Source organism: Chionomys nivalis, chromosome 8, assembly GCF_950005125.1.
Source record: "Chionomys nivalis chromosome 8, mChiNiv1.1, whole genome shotgun sequence".
Lineage (NCBI taxonomy): Eukaryota > Metazoa > Chordata > Mammalia > Rodentia > Cricetidae > Chionomys > Chionomys nivalis.
This window is the reverse complement of record NC_080093.1, coordinates 68815653-68831468: the sequence shown is the minus strand read 5'-3', so window position 1 is coordinate 68831468 and position 15816 is coordinate 68815653. Positions and strand designations below refer to the sequence as shown.

Here is a 15816-nt window from a genome sequence, read left to right as displayed (position 1 = left end):
TAGTCAAGAAAATGCCCTTATAGACCGGTGTGATGGAGGCAACTCCTTAATTGAGATTACCCCTTCCCACATATGTCTAGGTTGACAAAGTTGACAAAAAGTACCAAGCATGTTCCCATAATAGTCATGCCACTATTACACCAGTGGGCACTTAGATATCTTGCCAGACCAGTCCTTATTGTAGCCCAAAGGTTCACAGCCGTGTAAAGCTTTTGATTCCTGTTCTTCTCTGGTAATACACATAGAGCTTTCCAGAACCATGGAAACCAGCTGGTAGGGATGAAGTTTCCAGCTTGGTACCGCTTGGTTTCTCCATATTCTATGACTCAAGGATGCATTGTCTTAAGCAATCAGTCATTATCATCAAATTTTGGAGGGTAGCCAGGAGCAGCAGCAATAGCCTGCCACATTTAGGGAAGAAGTCGGAGGGATCCCAGTGACCAACAACTCGAGAAGAGGCACTTTGTATCTGGGCTTTGTATTTTGTAGCTCATGGTATCTGGGAGAGGAAACTGTCCCCTCATTCTAGGGTAACTGCATATAAATTGTGTGTGTGTGTGTGTGTGTGTGTGCGTGCGCGCGTGTGGGTGTGGATGTGTGCATGTATGTGCATATGCCCACACATGGTATAGCTGGATCTTGCGGTAGAGCTATTTCGATCTTTCTGAGGAACTTCAGCACTAATTTCCATAGTGACTGTACCAGCTGGCTCCCTGACCAACAGAGGTTTCCTCATGTCAGCATTTGCTGTAATTCTTAAAAAAATCTTAGTCATTATGACTAGGGCAGGATGAAATCTCAAAGCAGTTTTAATTTGCATTTCCCTGATAGATAAGGATGAGGAACATTAAAAAATTATTTTTTTCAAGAAAAGATTTTATTTGTTTTTATTTTAACTAAGAGTTTGTCTGTGTGTACATCAGTGCACCACGTGCATGCAGTGCCTGAGGAGGCCAGAAGAGGGCAGCAGATCACCTGGAACTGGAGTCACAAATGCTACGGGGCTTTTTATTTGATAGCTTATGGTGTCTGGGAGTGGAATTGCCTCCCTCGTTGTAGGGCAATGCATTATAAATTTCATATGTATATTAAATTTCTATCACTCCACCCATTTCCATTCTTCATGTGCTCTCTCTTTAAATCCGTTTTTAAAAATTCTCTCAAGAGATTTGCCCCATTCTTAGAAAGGGCCTTCCTGTTCTAGGGCTTACATTTTTTTCATTGCTAATTTTTCCTCCTGTTCATGGGCGTTCAGGAAGCTCACTCCCCTATGGAAGGCAGGACTGCTTCTGTACATTCAGATTATTCTTTTCTACCCCCGTTTCTGCAGAGTGGCTGTTGCAGCCCCCCAGGAGGCAAAGGACATTAACCAAACAGGTGGCCTCTACGAGTGTGACTACAGCACCAGCAGGTGTGAGCCCATTTCCCTGAAAGGTGAGTCTCTCCGCTCGCCCTCTGGCTCCTGGTGGGCTCTACCTGTGAACACACCTGTAGCCTGTGCATCTCTGGTGGAGCAGAGAGCACCTGGCTTCCTCGCCTCTCTTGTCTATGGACCCTGCAGGCAACCCCCACTCTGTTCCTTCTTCATAGTCTATCCCATATCTCCCAGGCCGAATTGACTCTTTGCAGCTTTTTCGCTAAAATAATCAATATTTAAATATCTTATATGTGTGTGTGGTGCATGTGACCTGTGTGCCACCCGTGAAGGCCACAGTCGACATCAGGTGTTCTTGGTTCGACTCTGGCTTGTTTGTTTTGAGTCGAGAATTCATTGGTTTGCCTAGGGCAATGGATTTCTCTTCTTTTTTTTTTTTTAAATTTTTATGATATGTGTATGAGTATTTGCCACCATGCATTGTACCATATGCATATCTGGTACCCAGGGAGGTCACAGGAGAGTGTAAGAGTCCCTGCAACCAGAGTTACAGACTGTTGTGAGCTGCTGTGTAGGTGCTGGGAACTGAGCCCAGGTCTTAGAAGAGCAGTCCGTGCTCCTAACTGCTGAGTCCTCTGGTCCACGAGTTTTGAGGACGCTTCTGCCTCTGCCCCTCTAGCACTGGGGTTACGGGTGAGCGTAACCTCGTCTATTTTATCACATGGGGACCCAAACTCAGGGCTTCAAGCTTTCATGGCAGTGACTTTACCGACTGAATCATCTCTCCTGTTCCCAGATAGGCATAGTAGTTTATGTTACACCACGTGAGAGAATTAGCCCCTTTCCCTGTCCCTCTCCCCCTCTCTCCCTCTCCTCCCCTTCTCCCACCTCTCTGCAAGGTCTCTTGTACCCAAACTGGCCTTAAATTTGCGATGTAGCTGTCGATGACCTTAAACTTCTGCTCCTCCTGCTTCACCCTTGAGTGTGGCAACACAGTGGCCTTATGTTCTGTGCATGCTAGACCACACTGTACCACAGGGCCACACCCCCTTGCCTTAAACTGGGTTTCATTATGACAGTTTCTTTTTTATCCTTTATTTTTTTTATTTTTAAAGATTTATTTATTTATTATGTATATCATGTTCTGCCTGTATATATGCCTGCAGGCCAGAAGAGGGCACAATATCTCACTGCAGATGGTTGTGAGCCACCTTGTGGTTGCTGGGGATTGAACTCAGGGCCTCTGGAAGAGCAGCCTGTGCTCTTCACCTCTGAGCCATCTCTCCAGCCCTATTTTTTTTTTTTTTGAGACCAGGTTTTGCTGTGTAGCCCTGGCTGGCCTGGAACTTACTATGTAGACCAGGTTGGCCTCAAATGTACAGAGATCTTCCTGTCCTCTGCCTCCCCATTACTGGGTTTAAAGTTGCCTGGCTGACATTTTCATATATGTGTATAATATATTTCAATCTTCCCGCGGGCTTTACCCCCTGCCTCTTCCTGCTGCCTATACTCCCAGGAGTGCTCCCTACTTTAAATCTTTTCTTACTTAATTCTATCCACTTCTAGGCAAGTGACATAATTTCATTCTCTGTGACTGGATAGCCTCCATTGTGTAGATGGCATTTTCTTTATCCAGTCATTTATTGACCGGCTTCTGAGCTCGGCTATTGTAAGACTGTGAATGTGGTGTGTACACTGTCATGCCCCTGCCTCACTGCTTCACTGTAGCAAGCTTTTTTGTCCGCCATCAGCTCACAAATAATGACAGGGAAACTTACTACTTATGAAAGCTTGGCTTTTCTCAACTAGCTCTTAACTTAAACCAACCCATTTATATTAATCTCATTACCTCTCCTCCATCTTGTACCTCCTGTTCCCTCTCCGGGTCTCTGGCAACTCCACTTTCTTCTTCCCAGAGTTCTCTCTGCCCAGAAGTCCCGCCTATACCTCCTGCCTAGCTATTGGCCATTCAGCTTTTAATGACACCAATCACAGCAATATATCATTACACAGTGTGCAAATATCCCTCAACATTTCACAACTGCTCTTATCCCTGAGGACGACCTTGCTTGTGTCTCTCTTCCCAGTGCCCCCAGAGGCTGTGAATATGTCCTTGGGTTTGTCCCTGGCTGCCTCTACAGGCCCCTCCCAGCTGCTGGTGAGTTGCTCTGGCTAGGATGGGAGGAGTGGGAGACCCGGGGATGCTGGGGTGCAGGTCCTGTGGAGGGTGGAGGTGCTACCATGGCAGGACAGGAGGCAGGGGCAGCCCCTTTACCAGCTCTTTGCCCCTCAGGCCTGCGGCCCCACTGTGCAACAAACATGCAAGGAGAACACGTATGTGAAAGGGATGTGCTTCCTGTTCGGCTCCAACCTGATGCGGCCACCCCAGCAGTTCCCAGAGGCTCTCAGAGGTACGTCATTTGGGGCAGAGACTTGAGGATGGGAGGCAGGGTTGAGAATGGTTTTTGGGCTGCTTTAGAATCAACATCTCATTACCTTGGCTATATTCTGGTTATTTGAAAGAAGCTTAAAACCAAAACCCAGCTCGGCTAGGTGTCGTGACCTGTATCTGTACCCTATCATGGGAGAAGGAGAAGTGAGGATCAGATGTTCAAGGTCACCTTTAGTCACGTAGTGAGTTTGAGGCTAGCCTGGCCTACGTGAGACTCTGTCTCAACTGACAAAACAAAACTAACAGTGCTTCTTACACCGAAGAAGAGGAGGCTGTCTCAGTCAGTGCTCTGCTGCTGTGAGAGACACTATGACCAAGGCATCTTATAAAGAAAGCGTTTAACTGAGGGCCGGCTCACAGTTTCAGAGGGTCAGTCCGTTGTCATCATGACAGGACACATGGCGGCATGCAGGCAGACATGGTGCTGGAGAAGTTGCTGAGAGTTACATCCTGATCCACTAGTTGAGAGAGAGACTCTGGGGTTGGCATGGGCTTTGGAAAGCTCAAAGCCTGCCCCCTGTGACATTCTTCCTCCAACAAGGCCACACCTCCCACTCTTTCAAATATCACCATGCCCTGGTGATCAACCATTCAACTCCCTGAGCCTCTGGGGGGCCATTCTCATTCAAACCAACATAGGGACTATTCAAGTATATTATCGTCATAGGGTGGGGATGGCTGATTGATCCAATTACACTACTTTTTCTGCAAACCTTGGTACTCTGTGAAATATAATCTATTTTACTGGTAAGGCTTTCTACTGAGGCTTTTTTTGAAGTTTTTATTTCATCATCATTTGTTTGTTTTTATTAACATTCATTTTTTGAATTCCTTTTCCATATCTAGAATTTAACTTTCTTATTCCATTCAGCTATTTGTGCTCTCTTTGAAATCATTCAGGCGTTTATCCACGTGGTCTTTGAAATCCACAGACATATTTGTGACTATTTTTCAAATTCTCTGTTTATAATTTCGTCACAGTGACTCTCATCAGAGGCCATCACTGTTTAGTGCACCAGGCTTTTGCTTTTGGGCCACCAGCCAGCTCCCAAATCATGACATGGAGACTTTTATTAGTTATGAATGCTCAGTCTTATCTCATGCTTGTCCCACTAGCACGTGTAACTTAACCTGTTTCTCTTCATCTATGTTTTGCCAAGGGGATTTTCACCTTTCTTTCCTTCTGTAGATCTTACTTTCACTGCTTCTCGTGTGTGATTAGCTGACTTCTCGTGTACGATTAGCCTAGCTTCTGGCCCTGGGCGTGTCCCTCTCTTTTTTCCTCCTTCTCTCTTGAGCCTATATTTCTTCTCCTAATGTATGGTAGTGAGCTGAGTGTTGGATGCCATGGTGTCATATGATTCTGACTTCAGGAGTCTGGATCTGCACAGTGTGGAGGGGCCAGCGTTTCACAGACCACAGGAGCAGGATTTCATGCAGCCTTTGACCTTGGGGGTTGGAGCCTGCGTGGTTTGTGCAGTCAGGCTGTCTTAGTGAGGGTTTCTATTGCTGCAAAGAGACACCATGACCACAGCGACTCTTACAAAGAAAACATCTAATTGGGGCTGGCTTACAGTTTCAGAGGTTGAGTCCTTTATCATTATTGTAGTGGGACATGGCGGCACACAGGCAGACATGGTGCTGGAGAAGGAGCCGAGAGTTGTACATCTTGATCCACAGGCAGCAGAAGCAACTGTGTGCCACACTGGGCAGTAGCTTGAGCATAGGGAACCTCCAAGCCCACCCACAGTGACACACTTCCTCCAACAAGGCCAGGTTCACTACAACAAAACCACACCTCCTAATTGTGCCATTCCCTGTGGACCAAGCATTCAACACATGAGTCTATGGGGTCCATACCTATTTAAACCATCATACAGGGTGTCATGGTAGGAACAAGATTTCATGTGCCCTGTAGCAGGCTTTCTTTTGAGCCACCAACTAGCTCCCAAATCACGACACAGAGATTTGTTTATTAGTTAGGAATGTTCGGCCTTATCTTAGCTCTTGTTCTAATCTGTTTTTCTTCATTTATGGTTTGCTTCGGAGGTTTTTTTTTTCCCTTTCCTTCCTTCAGTATGTCTTACTTTCCTGTTTCCTCCATGTCTGACTGTCTGGCAGCTGCCTGGCTGGCCCTAAGGGTTTTTCCCCTCTCATTCTTTGAGCCTAGATTTATCCTCCTACTTACTTTCTCTGCCCGCCAGTCCTGCCTGGCCCTCTATTACCTAGCTACTGGTTGGTCAGCTTTTCATTAGACCAATCAGGTGCCTTAGGCAGGCAAGATGAAATAGCAATACATCTTTACATAATTAAACAAATGCAGCATAAACAATGTAACACATATTTATATAGTTAAAGCAATATTCCACAACAGTGCCCTCTCACCCTAGGAGTCAGAATCCATGCATTTCTGCAGGCCTTAGAGTATTGGGGTTACCAGACTCAGCGTGTGCCCCAACAAACCAGGTTCATCTACCTGCCCTCAATAAGCCAATTTAAACAGCTGAATTAATAGTGAAAAATAGAAAAAGAAAATTCATTCAGTGTGGCCACATTATGAAAGAGGGACAAAGAGATTCATTGACCGCCCCCTCAGCCTGTCTTTGGGGGGGTCCTGACATAATTCCTCCTCAGGCAGGCAGTCCTATGACTGCCTTAGGGCTTTGGCCTCTTCTTCTTCTTCTTCTTCTTCTTCTTCTTCTTCTTCTTCTTCTTCTTCTTCTTCTTCTTCTTCTTCTTCTTCTTCTTCTTTTCTAATTTTATGGGATCTATCCTTTTAACAGTTTGATAGTCAAAGAGGGGGATTTAGTCTACAGGCCAGCTCTACTGGGGTTTCATGTGGACTTTGACCCAAGGAACCTGGGTCCATGTGGTCCTTGCGCACTGGGTGCCAAGGGTGAGTTACTGATGAGAGCAGCCAGGGTCTGCAGGGTGTGCAGGTCCAAGGGTGTGTGTGGGGGGGCAGAGTTGGCATGACCTCTGATCTCAGGAGCTGGAGTCCTCATGGTGTGTGGGCACTGGATGCCCAGTGTGTTTGCTTGGTCTGTGATCTCAGAAGCAGGTGCACAGATTCCTTACATGGATCCAGTTCTTAGTGTGGGGATTCACAGGGCTTTCGCCCTCAGGATCTAGTATTTGCAGTGTCCTGGGGAGTGAGGCACTGGGTACCTGGGGAGGGTGTTGTGTGGCTTCTGACTTCAGAAGCCAGTATGCATGAGGTCGTCCTGGCAGTTGCTTTTGAGCAGGGGATCCTCTCAGTGGTGGTCTCTGTTCAGCCCTTCAAGTGAATTTTCATTTTACAAGTGTCAGAGAATACACATTGCCTTCCAAAATGAAGGGGTGAGCACACAGCGAGCAAATACTGGATCAAAGCAAGAATGGACTCCATAAGGGCAAACACCGAATCCTGCAGCTCCATGTCCAGTGTTCAAAGGGCTTAGATGACCTGCCTCTCGGGATTTGCCAACTACTGAATACATCTCTGTCTTAGCCTGGTTCCACTCCCTGTATGCAGCTTTCCTACATCTCTGTCTTGGCCTGGCTCCACTCCCTGTATGCAGCTTTCTTTGGCAGATGTCTCATGGTTTGAGCATTTCCAACATCCTGGGGGCTCCACTGCATCCTAGGCTTCACTTTTATAAAGCCACAGAATGACTTCTCAGGGCTTTCATGTAGAGACTCCCTGCCACATGCTGCTGGCCTTGGCAGCACTCCTAAACATCAGATGTAAAAATCCACGACCCCTTTACTCTGGCATCCTTCAGCCTCGAATGCTAACACTGTAAGGATGACACAGTCTGACTGCCAGTTTGAGCTAGATCCTCATTCTTTTATTACATTAGCAGAAGACTTTTTTTTTTTTTTTTTTTTACTCAGTTGCTTTCTCTTGCCCATGTTGGAAGCTTAGCTGGGTGGGGTCTGGCCCTGAGAACACCCTGTCCATTGTTCCAGAGTGGAGCAGGCCTCTCTAATGGTGCCGAACCCCCTAACAGTTACAACCTCTCTTCCAGGACAAACCCTGGCTGTAGTGTAACTGGAGGAGCGGGCTGCTTGTCGTCCTGGCTGCCCGGCTAGCTTACACACAGAATAACCACACAGAAACTGTATTTATTAAAACACTGCCCTACCCATTAGCTCTAACTTCTTATTGGCTAATTCGTACATCTTAATTTAACCCATTTCTATTAATCTGTGTATCGCCATGTGACTGTGGCTTACCAGCAAGATTCTAACCAGCGTCCATCTCAGGTAGGAGACCCATGGCGTCTGCCACTCTGCCCTTCTTCCCAGCATTCAGTTCTGTCTTCTCTGCCTACCTAAGTTCCACCCTATCAACTAGGTCAAGGCGGTTTCTTTATTCATTACCCAGTGAAAGCAACACACAGACAGAAGGAGCTCCTACGCCACTGTAGCTCTAAGCTTCCCAGTGTTCTGTCATTCTTCAAATTGTACATTCTCTGTCCCACTTGCTCTTTTCTCGTTGTAGACCTGGACAAACATTATCAATGATAGCCATGCTATAGACGCAATACTGTGACTTGAAATTTCCTTCACCAAAGAAATTAGTCCACTACTTTTAGTTTCGGACAAGTTCTTTTTTTGTTTTAATTTATTTTTACTTTATGTGCATTGGTGTTTTGCCTACATGTATGCCTGTGTGAGGGTGTCAGGTCCCCTGGAACTGGAGTTACAGACAGATGTGAGCTGCTGTGGTTGCTGGGAATTGAACCTGGGTACCTGGGAGAACAGTCAGTGCTCTTAATCACTGAGCCATCTCTCTAGCCCCTCCGCAAGTTCTGAAGACATGGGCACTGTCTCTGCCCCATTTGCTAACATTGTCTGAAAAGGCTAGGTGACCACCTTCTGTGTGGCCAGGTGCAAACTGTGGCCTGAAAGTCTGGCCGCCATACAATGTAGAAATATGGGCCAGTATAATATTGTCCTACAGACATCTGTTCATATTTTATTGTCCTTGGTACAAATTCAGATTTTTTTTAACTCCCTCATTTTCTTTTCTTTTCTTTTTTTTTTTTTTTTTGGTTTTTCAAGACAGAGTTTCTCTGTGGTTTTGGAGCCTGTTCTGGAACTAGCTCTTGTAGACCAGGCTGGTCTCGAACTCACAGAGATCCACCTGCCTCTGCCTCGTGAGTGCTGGGATTAAAGGCGTGCGCCACCACCGCCCGGCTTCCCTCCCTCATTTTCCAACTGAGAGCTGACATTCAAAGATGACATTTCTAATGACTTAACTAATTTGTATTCTTTTTTCCTCTTGCCTAGAATGTCCTCAGCAGGAGAGTGACATTGCCTTCTTGATTGATGGTTCTGGTAGCATCCACCCCACAGACTTTCAGAAGATGAAAGAGTTTGTCTATACTGTGATGGAGCAGTTCACAAAGTCAAGAACCTTGGTGAGGGCTGGTGGGTAGCCCTACATGAGGCTGACAAATCTGTGACTACCAGGCTGTTCGATTGATAAAAATGTGGGATTTGGCACACTGATGACTTTATTACTTCATCATGCTCTTTTCTCCTGTGTGTGGGAGACCAGTTTCAACAAGTATACCACTTACCGGAGTAGGGGCACAGGGATCAGAAAAAGAGAGAGACAGAGAGGATGCAAGTGAAAATAATAAAAAAAGAAGCATAGGATGGCACCAGGAGGGAGTTCCAGTGAACATGAAATCACCCCTGTTTAATTTTTCCACACACTCTTGTGCCCCAATACAAAGGGGAGAGAAGGCAAAAGGTGCTTTAACATGATACAAAGGACAACTAGAACAGTTAATTGCTTCAATATTTTGAGTCATCAAGCCATTAACTAATGAGAAAAGCATTCTGTTGTTTAGGCAGTGAACCCACCCTAGACCAAGTATCCTGAAGGTAGTCATTCCCTAGGTCAAACCTCTTAATTCAAAAGGAGCAGAAGTATGCTAGAATTCTTTGAACTTAGGTCAAGGTGGAGTGGATCTACCGGTATAGGTCATCTTAATATCCAAAACACCAAGCAACCACACCCTAGGTTAGGGTGTGTAGCAACATTTACCAACAACTATGAGCAAGCTAAAACTCTCTGACCTTCAGACAAGGTGGAAATAGGCTCACATTTTTTGGCCTCCATATCTGTGCTTGTTGCAGTCTTAGCATTCCTTTGGCTCCTGTCAAGTAGGTGGTCATGATTAATATGAGGGGATGAAACCCACATGCCATTCTTTCTCTCTCTCTTTTTAAAAAGGATTTATTTATGTATAGAGTTCTGCCTGTATGTGTCCCTGCAGGCCAGAAGAGGGCACCAGATCTCATTTAGGGTGCTTGTGAGCCACCATGTGGTTGCTGGGAATTGAATTCAGGACCCTTGGAAGAGCAGGCAGTGCTGTTAACTCTGAGCCATCTCTCCAACCCTAAAGAAGAGGTTTTAGTTTGTTTTGGTTCTTCTTCTCCTTCTCCCTCTCCCTCTCCTTCTTCTTCTTTGTTTTGTTTTTCAAGATAGGGTTGCTCTGTGTAGCTTTGGAGCCTGTCCTGGAACTGCCTCCCTTCCACCCCAATACTGGGATTAAAGGCACGCATCACCACCACCTGGCCACACGTTATTCTTGCTGAGCTCTAGTATTGTCAAAAAGATGTGTACAGTCCTTGTTGGGGTGGGGAAGGAAGATAGGCACTTTCTCTGGTGTAATGCTGGCTCCCCTGTTCCTAGTTCTCTTTGATGCAGTACTCTGATGAATTCCGGACTCACTTTAACTTCGATGATTTCAAGAAAAATCCTAACCCAAGAACACATGTGAGCCCCATCAGGCAGCTGAATGGAAAGACAAAAACCGCCTCAGGAATCCGCAAAGTAGTGTGAGTGCCTCCATCTTTGCTTTTGATCGAAGGAGACAGTGGCACTTGTAGCCGGATGGTGAAGGATCAGAAGACTTGCTCAGACAGGGGTGAGGTGAAGCATTTCCAGAGGGTGAAACTATTTGAAGAACGTTCATGTAAACACAGGTTGCAGTTAAAATTAACAATTAAAAGAGGCCCCAAGAACATGTCTGAAAAGATGGGTTGAGCCTGTTCTGGGTATGTGGTTTTGGGCAGAGTGCTGGCCCAATCAGTGGAAGGTTCTGGGATTAATCCTCAACACCATAAGAAAATGAAAAAACAAACCAAAAACCAAAAGACAAAATAACACCAGATTGAATCCAAGTTGTCACCAAAGGCCACTTTATAGTCCGTGTGGAACCACTGGTGGTTTTAAGCAGGAGGGAGGCTTCTGTCTCTTTTGTTTTTAAGATTGCTCTGCTTTTGGTGTACAGAGGGGAGTGCGGGGTTGGCAGAGTTTGAGAAGATGAAGTCAGGGGACTTAGCGACATAGCTCAGCTAATAAAGGACTTGCAATGCAAACAGAGACCAGAACCCAATAGAAAAGCCAGACTTGCTGGAAATTCATTTGTAATCCTACTGCCAGGGAGGGAGGCATAGAAAGGAGGATCCTAGAACTTGCTGGCTGCCCAGCCTAGTGAATAAGCTCCAGGCAGTGAGAGGCCCCAGGCTCGAACAAGGCAGACAGCTGCTGAGCTGTGACATCCTGTCCCTAACCCACATTCTCTCTTCTGCCCTCCCTCCCTTCCCACCCCTCACACACACGCACAAGTGTAGGAAAATGTCCTGGAAAACATAGTATTCGGAGTAAGATTTAACGATAGAGCCAGGCGGTCTTATTTCTTTATATATTTTTTCTATATTTGACAGTAATGAGGAATTTGCCTGTGTTGGCGCATAGCTATAATTCAGGAGATAGAGGCAAAGGGATCACCAATTTGAAGCTCAGCCAGACTCTGTGTTCAGAACATAAAAACAAATCCAGTCAAACTCAAGGGGGGACAGCCCCACCTAGACAGCCAGAGCTCGGCTGTACCTGTGACTGTTGCCAGTTCATGCTGGGTGCTAACAACACTTCTGTCTGCTTGTGTCTCTGTCATTCTTTTCTCTGCACAGGAGAGAACTGTTTCAGAAAACTTCTGGGGCCCGGGAGAATGCCGTGAAGATTCTAGTTGTCATCACAGATGGAGAAAAATACGGCGATCCCTTGAATTATGAGGATGTCATCCCCGAGGCAGACAGAGCAGGGGTCATTCGCTATGTCATTGGGGTAGGAAATGGAGAGATTGGGCCTGGCACTTCTGTGGAGATTTTCTACCGGTGTGTCCTATCTTCAATGTGCAGATATTGGTCAAATTAAAGGGGGGGCAAGGGCCATTGCTAGGCCACACACTGCTACCACATATCCACACCACAATAACGCTATATATATCACAAATGATCTCAAAGTCAGGGGCTTAATAATTTTATTAAGCCTGACCCTTAATGACTGGGCCACCTCGCCAGCCCTCAGTGGCTTAATATAAGTCCATTTGTAATTTGGCCAGATTGTTTTCCTGGTCTCAGCAAGGCTCACTTGGATGTGCTGTTAGCTGCAGGCTGGCGGGCAGATCTGCTGACCTTGCCTTTGCTTTCTCCACTCCTGGATGAGAGTTCTCCTTGTCTGCTGGGCGGATGGCCTTGCTGGGAACAAGTTGGGTAATTTGGCTCTTCTGCTCCCTGGGTCTCATCGCCAGTGGCCTTGCCTGGGGATGCCCTTGTGCTCGGGGCAGGGGAGAAAGGAAGTGGACGCTGCAGGCGCGCTTCCTGGCTTCTATCAGCCCCGCGTCTGGTAACTGTCATGGACTGACCCAGAGACAGCGACCCGGGCAGGATATTCCAAGAGTGAGCGGGTGTGGCAAAATCTGGGAAAAAGGCCTGGGTACAGAAAGAGGTAAAGTGTTAGGGCCGCTGGTGTTGTCACACTTGCACGTCACAGGAAAAGGCATGAATTCACAGTGTGGCCTGTAAGAAGGGCCTTCATGTATAAAACAAGATTCCCTTGGGGCTGGAAGGATGGTGCAGGAGGAGCACTTACTGCTTTTCTAGAAGACCAGTACTCAGGTCAGGGGCTCCTAACGCTTGTAACCCCAGCTGCAAGGGATCTGACATCTCTGGCCTTGAGCATTTATGTACATGGATATGGATACACACACACACACACACACACACACACACACACACACACACACACACACAGAGAGAGAGAGAGAGAGAGAGAGAGAGTTAAAAACAAAATAATTAAAATAATTTTAAAAAGGATTCTCTTTTGCTGGGGAGATGTCAGCCCCCTACCAGGAGGAATGGCTCCTTCTGGTGAACTCTTTATTTGATAGAAGTTTCAGATTCTTTCATCTAGGATTTTCTTTGCTGAATGATACAGCTACCATCAGAGAATAAATAATTTAGCTAATTATTACTCTTTGGTAATAGGTGGGAAATGCCTTCACCGGTAGGAAATCCCGCCAAGAGCTTGATACCATTGCTTCTAAGCCAGCTGGAGATCATGTGTTCCAAGTGGACAACTTTGAAGCCCTGAAGACCATTCAGAACCAGCTCCAGGAAAAGATCTTCGCCATTGAGGGTGAGCCAGCCCAGCGCAGACCAGCGGTTCCCACTTAGCGTTCTCACGCCAGCATCAGCTCTCCTGTCACCCTTTGAATGTCTCCGCCGCCTGGAACAGTGTGTGGTACACAGAAAGCATCTATTAAATATTTATCGAATACATTTACAAATTAGAGAATTTCTTTCTTTTGAGGGATATGCTGTTAAGATTGTCTCACCTCGTAGCCCACGATGACCCTGAACTCTTGGTCATCCTCTTGCCTCAGCCTCTTGAGTGCTGGGACCACATACATGTGCTACAACTCTTAACCAAATTTGGGCATTTCATATATAATCTGGATGGATGATGTCTGGGAAAAGTTAGATACCTTGAGAACCCCATTCTTCCTTGAGGAAGAGAAGGTCGCTGAAGGCCCACCATCCTCTCAAGCTGTGCGTGTTCAACGTGGGAGCCTCCCTTTGTCTGCCATGACAGCACTTGGGGTTTTGGATATTTGGTCCACGCTTCTCTGCTTGCTTTCACGTAGAACGTCTTCTTCCCTGCAGGCACTCAGACAGGAAGTACCAGCTCTTTTGAGCATGAGATGTCTCAAGAAGGCTTCAGTGCCGCCATCACCTCTGTGAGTGCTCCTACAATAAACTAGGGGTGAAGAGTGGGGGCACAAAGAAGGAAGAGGTGCAAGGGTTGGGGGCTTTTCTCCGTGGCACGTACTCCAGAGGAGGTTCTTTTGATGGGCATCTCTGGTCCTTTCTTTCCCCCTCAGTCCTGTTATGCTCCTTTCCTCAGAATGGTCCCTTGCTGGGCTCTGTGGGGAGCTTTGACTGGGCAGGTGGAGCCTTTCTGTACACATCAAAGGATAAAACCACCTTCGTCAACACAACCAGAGTGGGTTCAGATATGAATGATGCTTACTTGGGTAAGTGAGGAGGGCAGGGGTTGTTCTAGGAAGGGATCGGAATGTGATGTCACTCCGCTGACACGCATGCTTTTGGATCTTTTGTTGGCCTTTGGGATAGTTGTAGAGATTTTTTTTTTAAGAATCTAAATTTAGGGCCGGGCGGTGGTGGCGCACGCCTTTAATCCAGCACTCGGGAGGCAGAAGCAGGCGGATCTGTCTGTGAGTTCGAGCCCAGCCTGGTCTACAAGAGCTAGTTCCAGGACAGGCTCCAAAACCACAGAGAAACCCTGTCTCAAAAAACCAAAAAAAAAAAAAAAAGAATCTAAATTTAATTTTGGTTATGTGCATAATAGTCGCCCCAGCACATCAGGCCTGGGGCTGCTCTGCTGTCCTACTTAGGAACGGGCCTGCACTGTGAAAGGAGGCCAGGTCTGCACCGGAAAACGCTTTGCCTATTACAAACATTCTTCTTAGGTTATTCTTCTGCGGTCATCGTGAGGAGCCGGGTCCAAAGCTTGCTTTTAGGGGCACCTCGATATCAGCATACTGGTCTGGTGGTGATGTTCAGACAGAATTTCGGTGCCTGGGAGCCCCAGGCTGATGTCAAGGGCAACCAGGTAAGTGTAGAGTGTGTGAAACATGAAGACACAGAGGGCCCTGGAACTGAGATGCTAGGGTGGACCAGTGCTGCATGTGGCATCTTTGGAGGGCTCCATGTTAGAGAGTCCCAGGTGAGCTTTGAGTCTGAGAATGTCATGTCTTCGGCCTTTTTTTCTTTTCTTTTCTTTCTTTCTTTTTTTTTTTTTTTTGGTTTTTCGAGACGGGGTTTCTCTGTAGCTTTAGAGCCTGTCCTGGAACTAGCTCTTGTAGACCAGGCTGGCCTCAAACTCACAAAGATCCGCCTGCCTCTGCCTCCCGAGTGCTGGGTTTAAAGGCGTGCGCCACCACCGCCTGGCCTTGGCCTTTCTTTCTTGTGTTGTGGTCCTGGGGTTTGAACCTAGGGCCTCATGTGTGCTGGGCAAGTGCTTTACTGAGCTATTTCTAGTCCTAGCTTCAGCACTTCCCCAGCAATGACCAGTAGTATTTGAACTGCATGGAGTTTTCTATGATGACCTGGTTTTTCGAGCTGCTGTTCATCAGGATATAACCAATACAGCTACATTAGGTATTAAAATACTGAAGTAATTCCATGCCTGTTGATGGGCTATGGAGATAATAGGGATGTGAATTTGATGCCCAGAACCCACATAAAAAGCTGGGCATGGTGGCATGCTTGGGATCCCAGAGCTGGGGAGGTGGAGACAGGGGCATTTCCTGGGGTTCCCTGGCCAGCATCATATCCTATTTGGTGAGCTCCAAGAAACTGAGAGACTGTCTCTATGAACAAGGTAGACAGTTGCTAAAGAATGATGAACCAGGCTTTTTTGGGGGAGGTGAGAATGGGGGCACCAACCAGCTCCCAAATCATGACACAGAGACTTATTATTAGTTTTGAATGCTCAGTCTAACTTAGCTCTTTTCTGGCTATCTCTTTTAACTTAAAATTAACCCATTTCTCTTTATCTACCTTTTGTCTTTGGGCCTTTTACTTTTCTTTCCTTCTGTAATCTTGCTTTCGCTGCTTC

At 46.5% G+C, this 15816-nt stretch overlaps 1 protein-coding gene across 3 annotated transcripts in view; it reads left to right on the top strand.

Annotated features, from left to right (window-relative positions):
• The window catches only part of Itgam (integrin subunit alpha M), a 43053-nt gene that overhangs the window by 3991 nt on the left and 23246 nt on the right, over positions 1-15816 (top strand). For all 3 annotated transcript variants that reach the window (XM_057779245.1, XM_057779246.1, XM_057779244.1), the window contains exons 3-12: positions 1331-1434; positions 3463-3533; positions 3669-3786; positions 9105-9235; positions 10522-10667; positions 11805-11958; positions 13161-13311; positions 13839-13912; positions 14080-14209; positions 14666-14808. In XM_057779245.1, the coding sequence (XP_057635228.1) occupies positions 1331-1434; positions 3463-3533; positions 3669-3786; positions 9105-9235; positions 10522-10667; positions 11805-11958; positions 13161-13311; positions 13839-13912; positions 14080-14209; positions 14666-14808 (1222 nt within the window). The remainder of the gene's footprint in view (positions 1-1330; positions 1435-3462; positions 3534-3668; positions 3787-9104; positions 9236-10521; positions 10668-11804; positions 11959-13160; positions 13312-13838; positions 13913-14079; positions 14210-14665; positions 14809-15816) is intronic.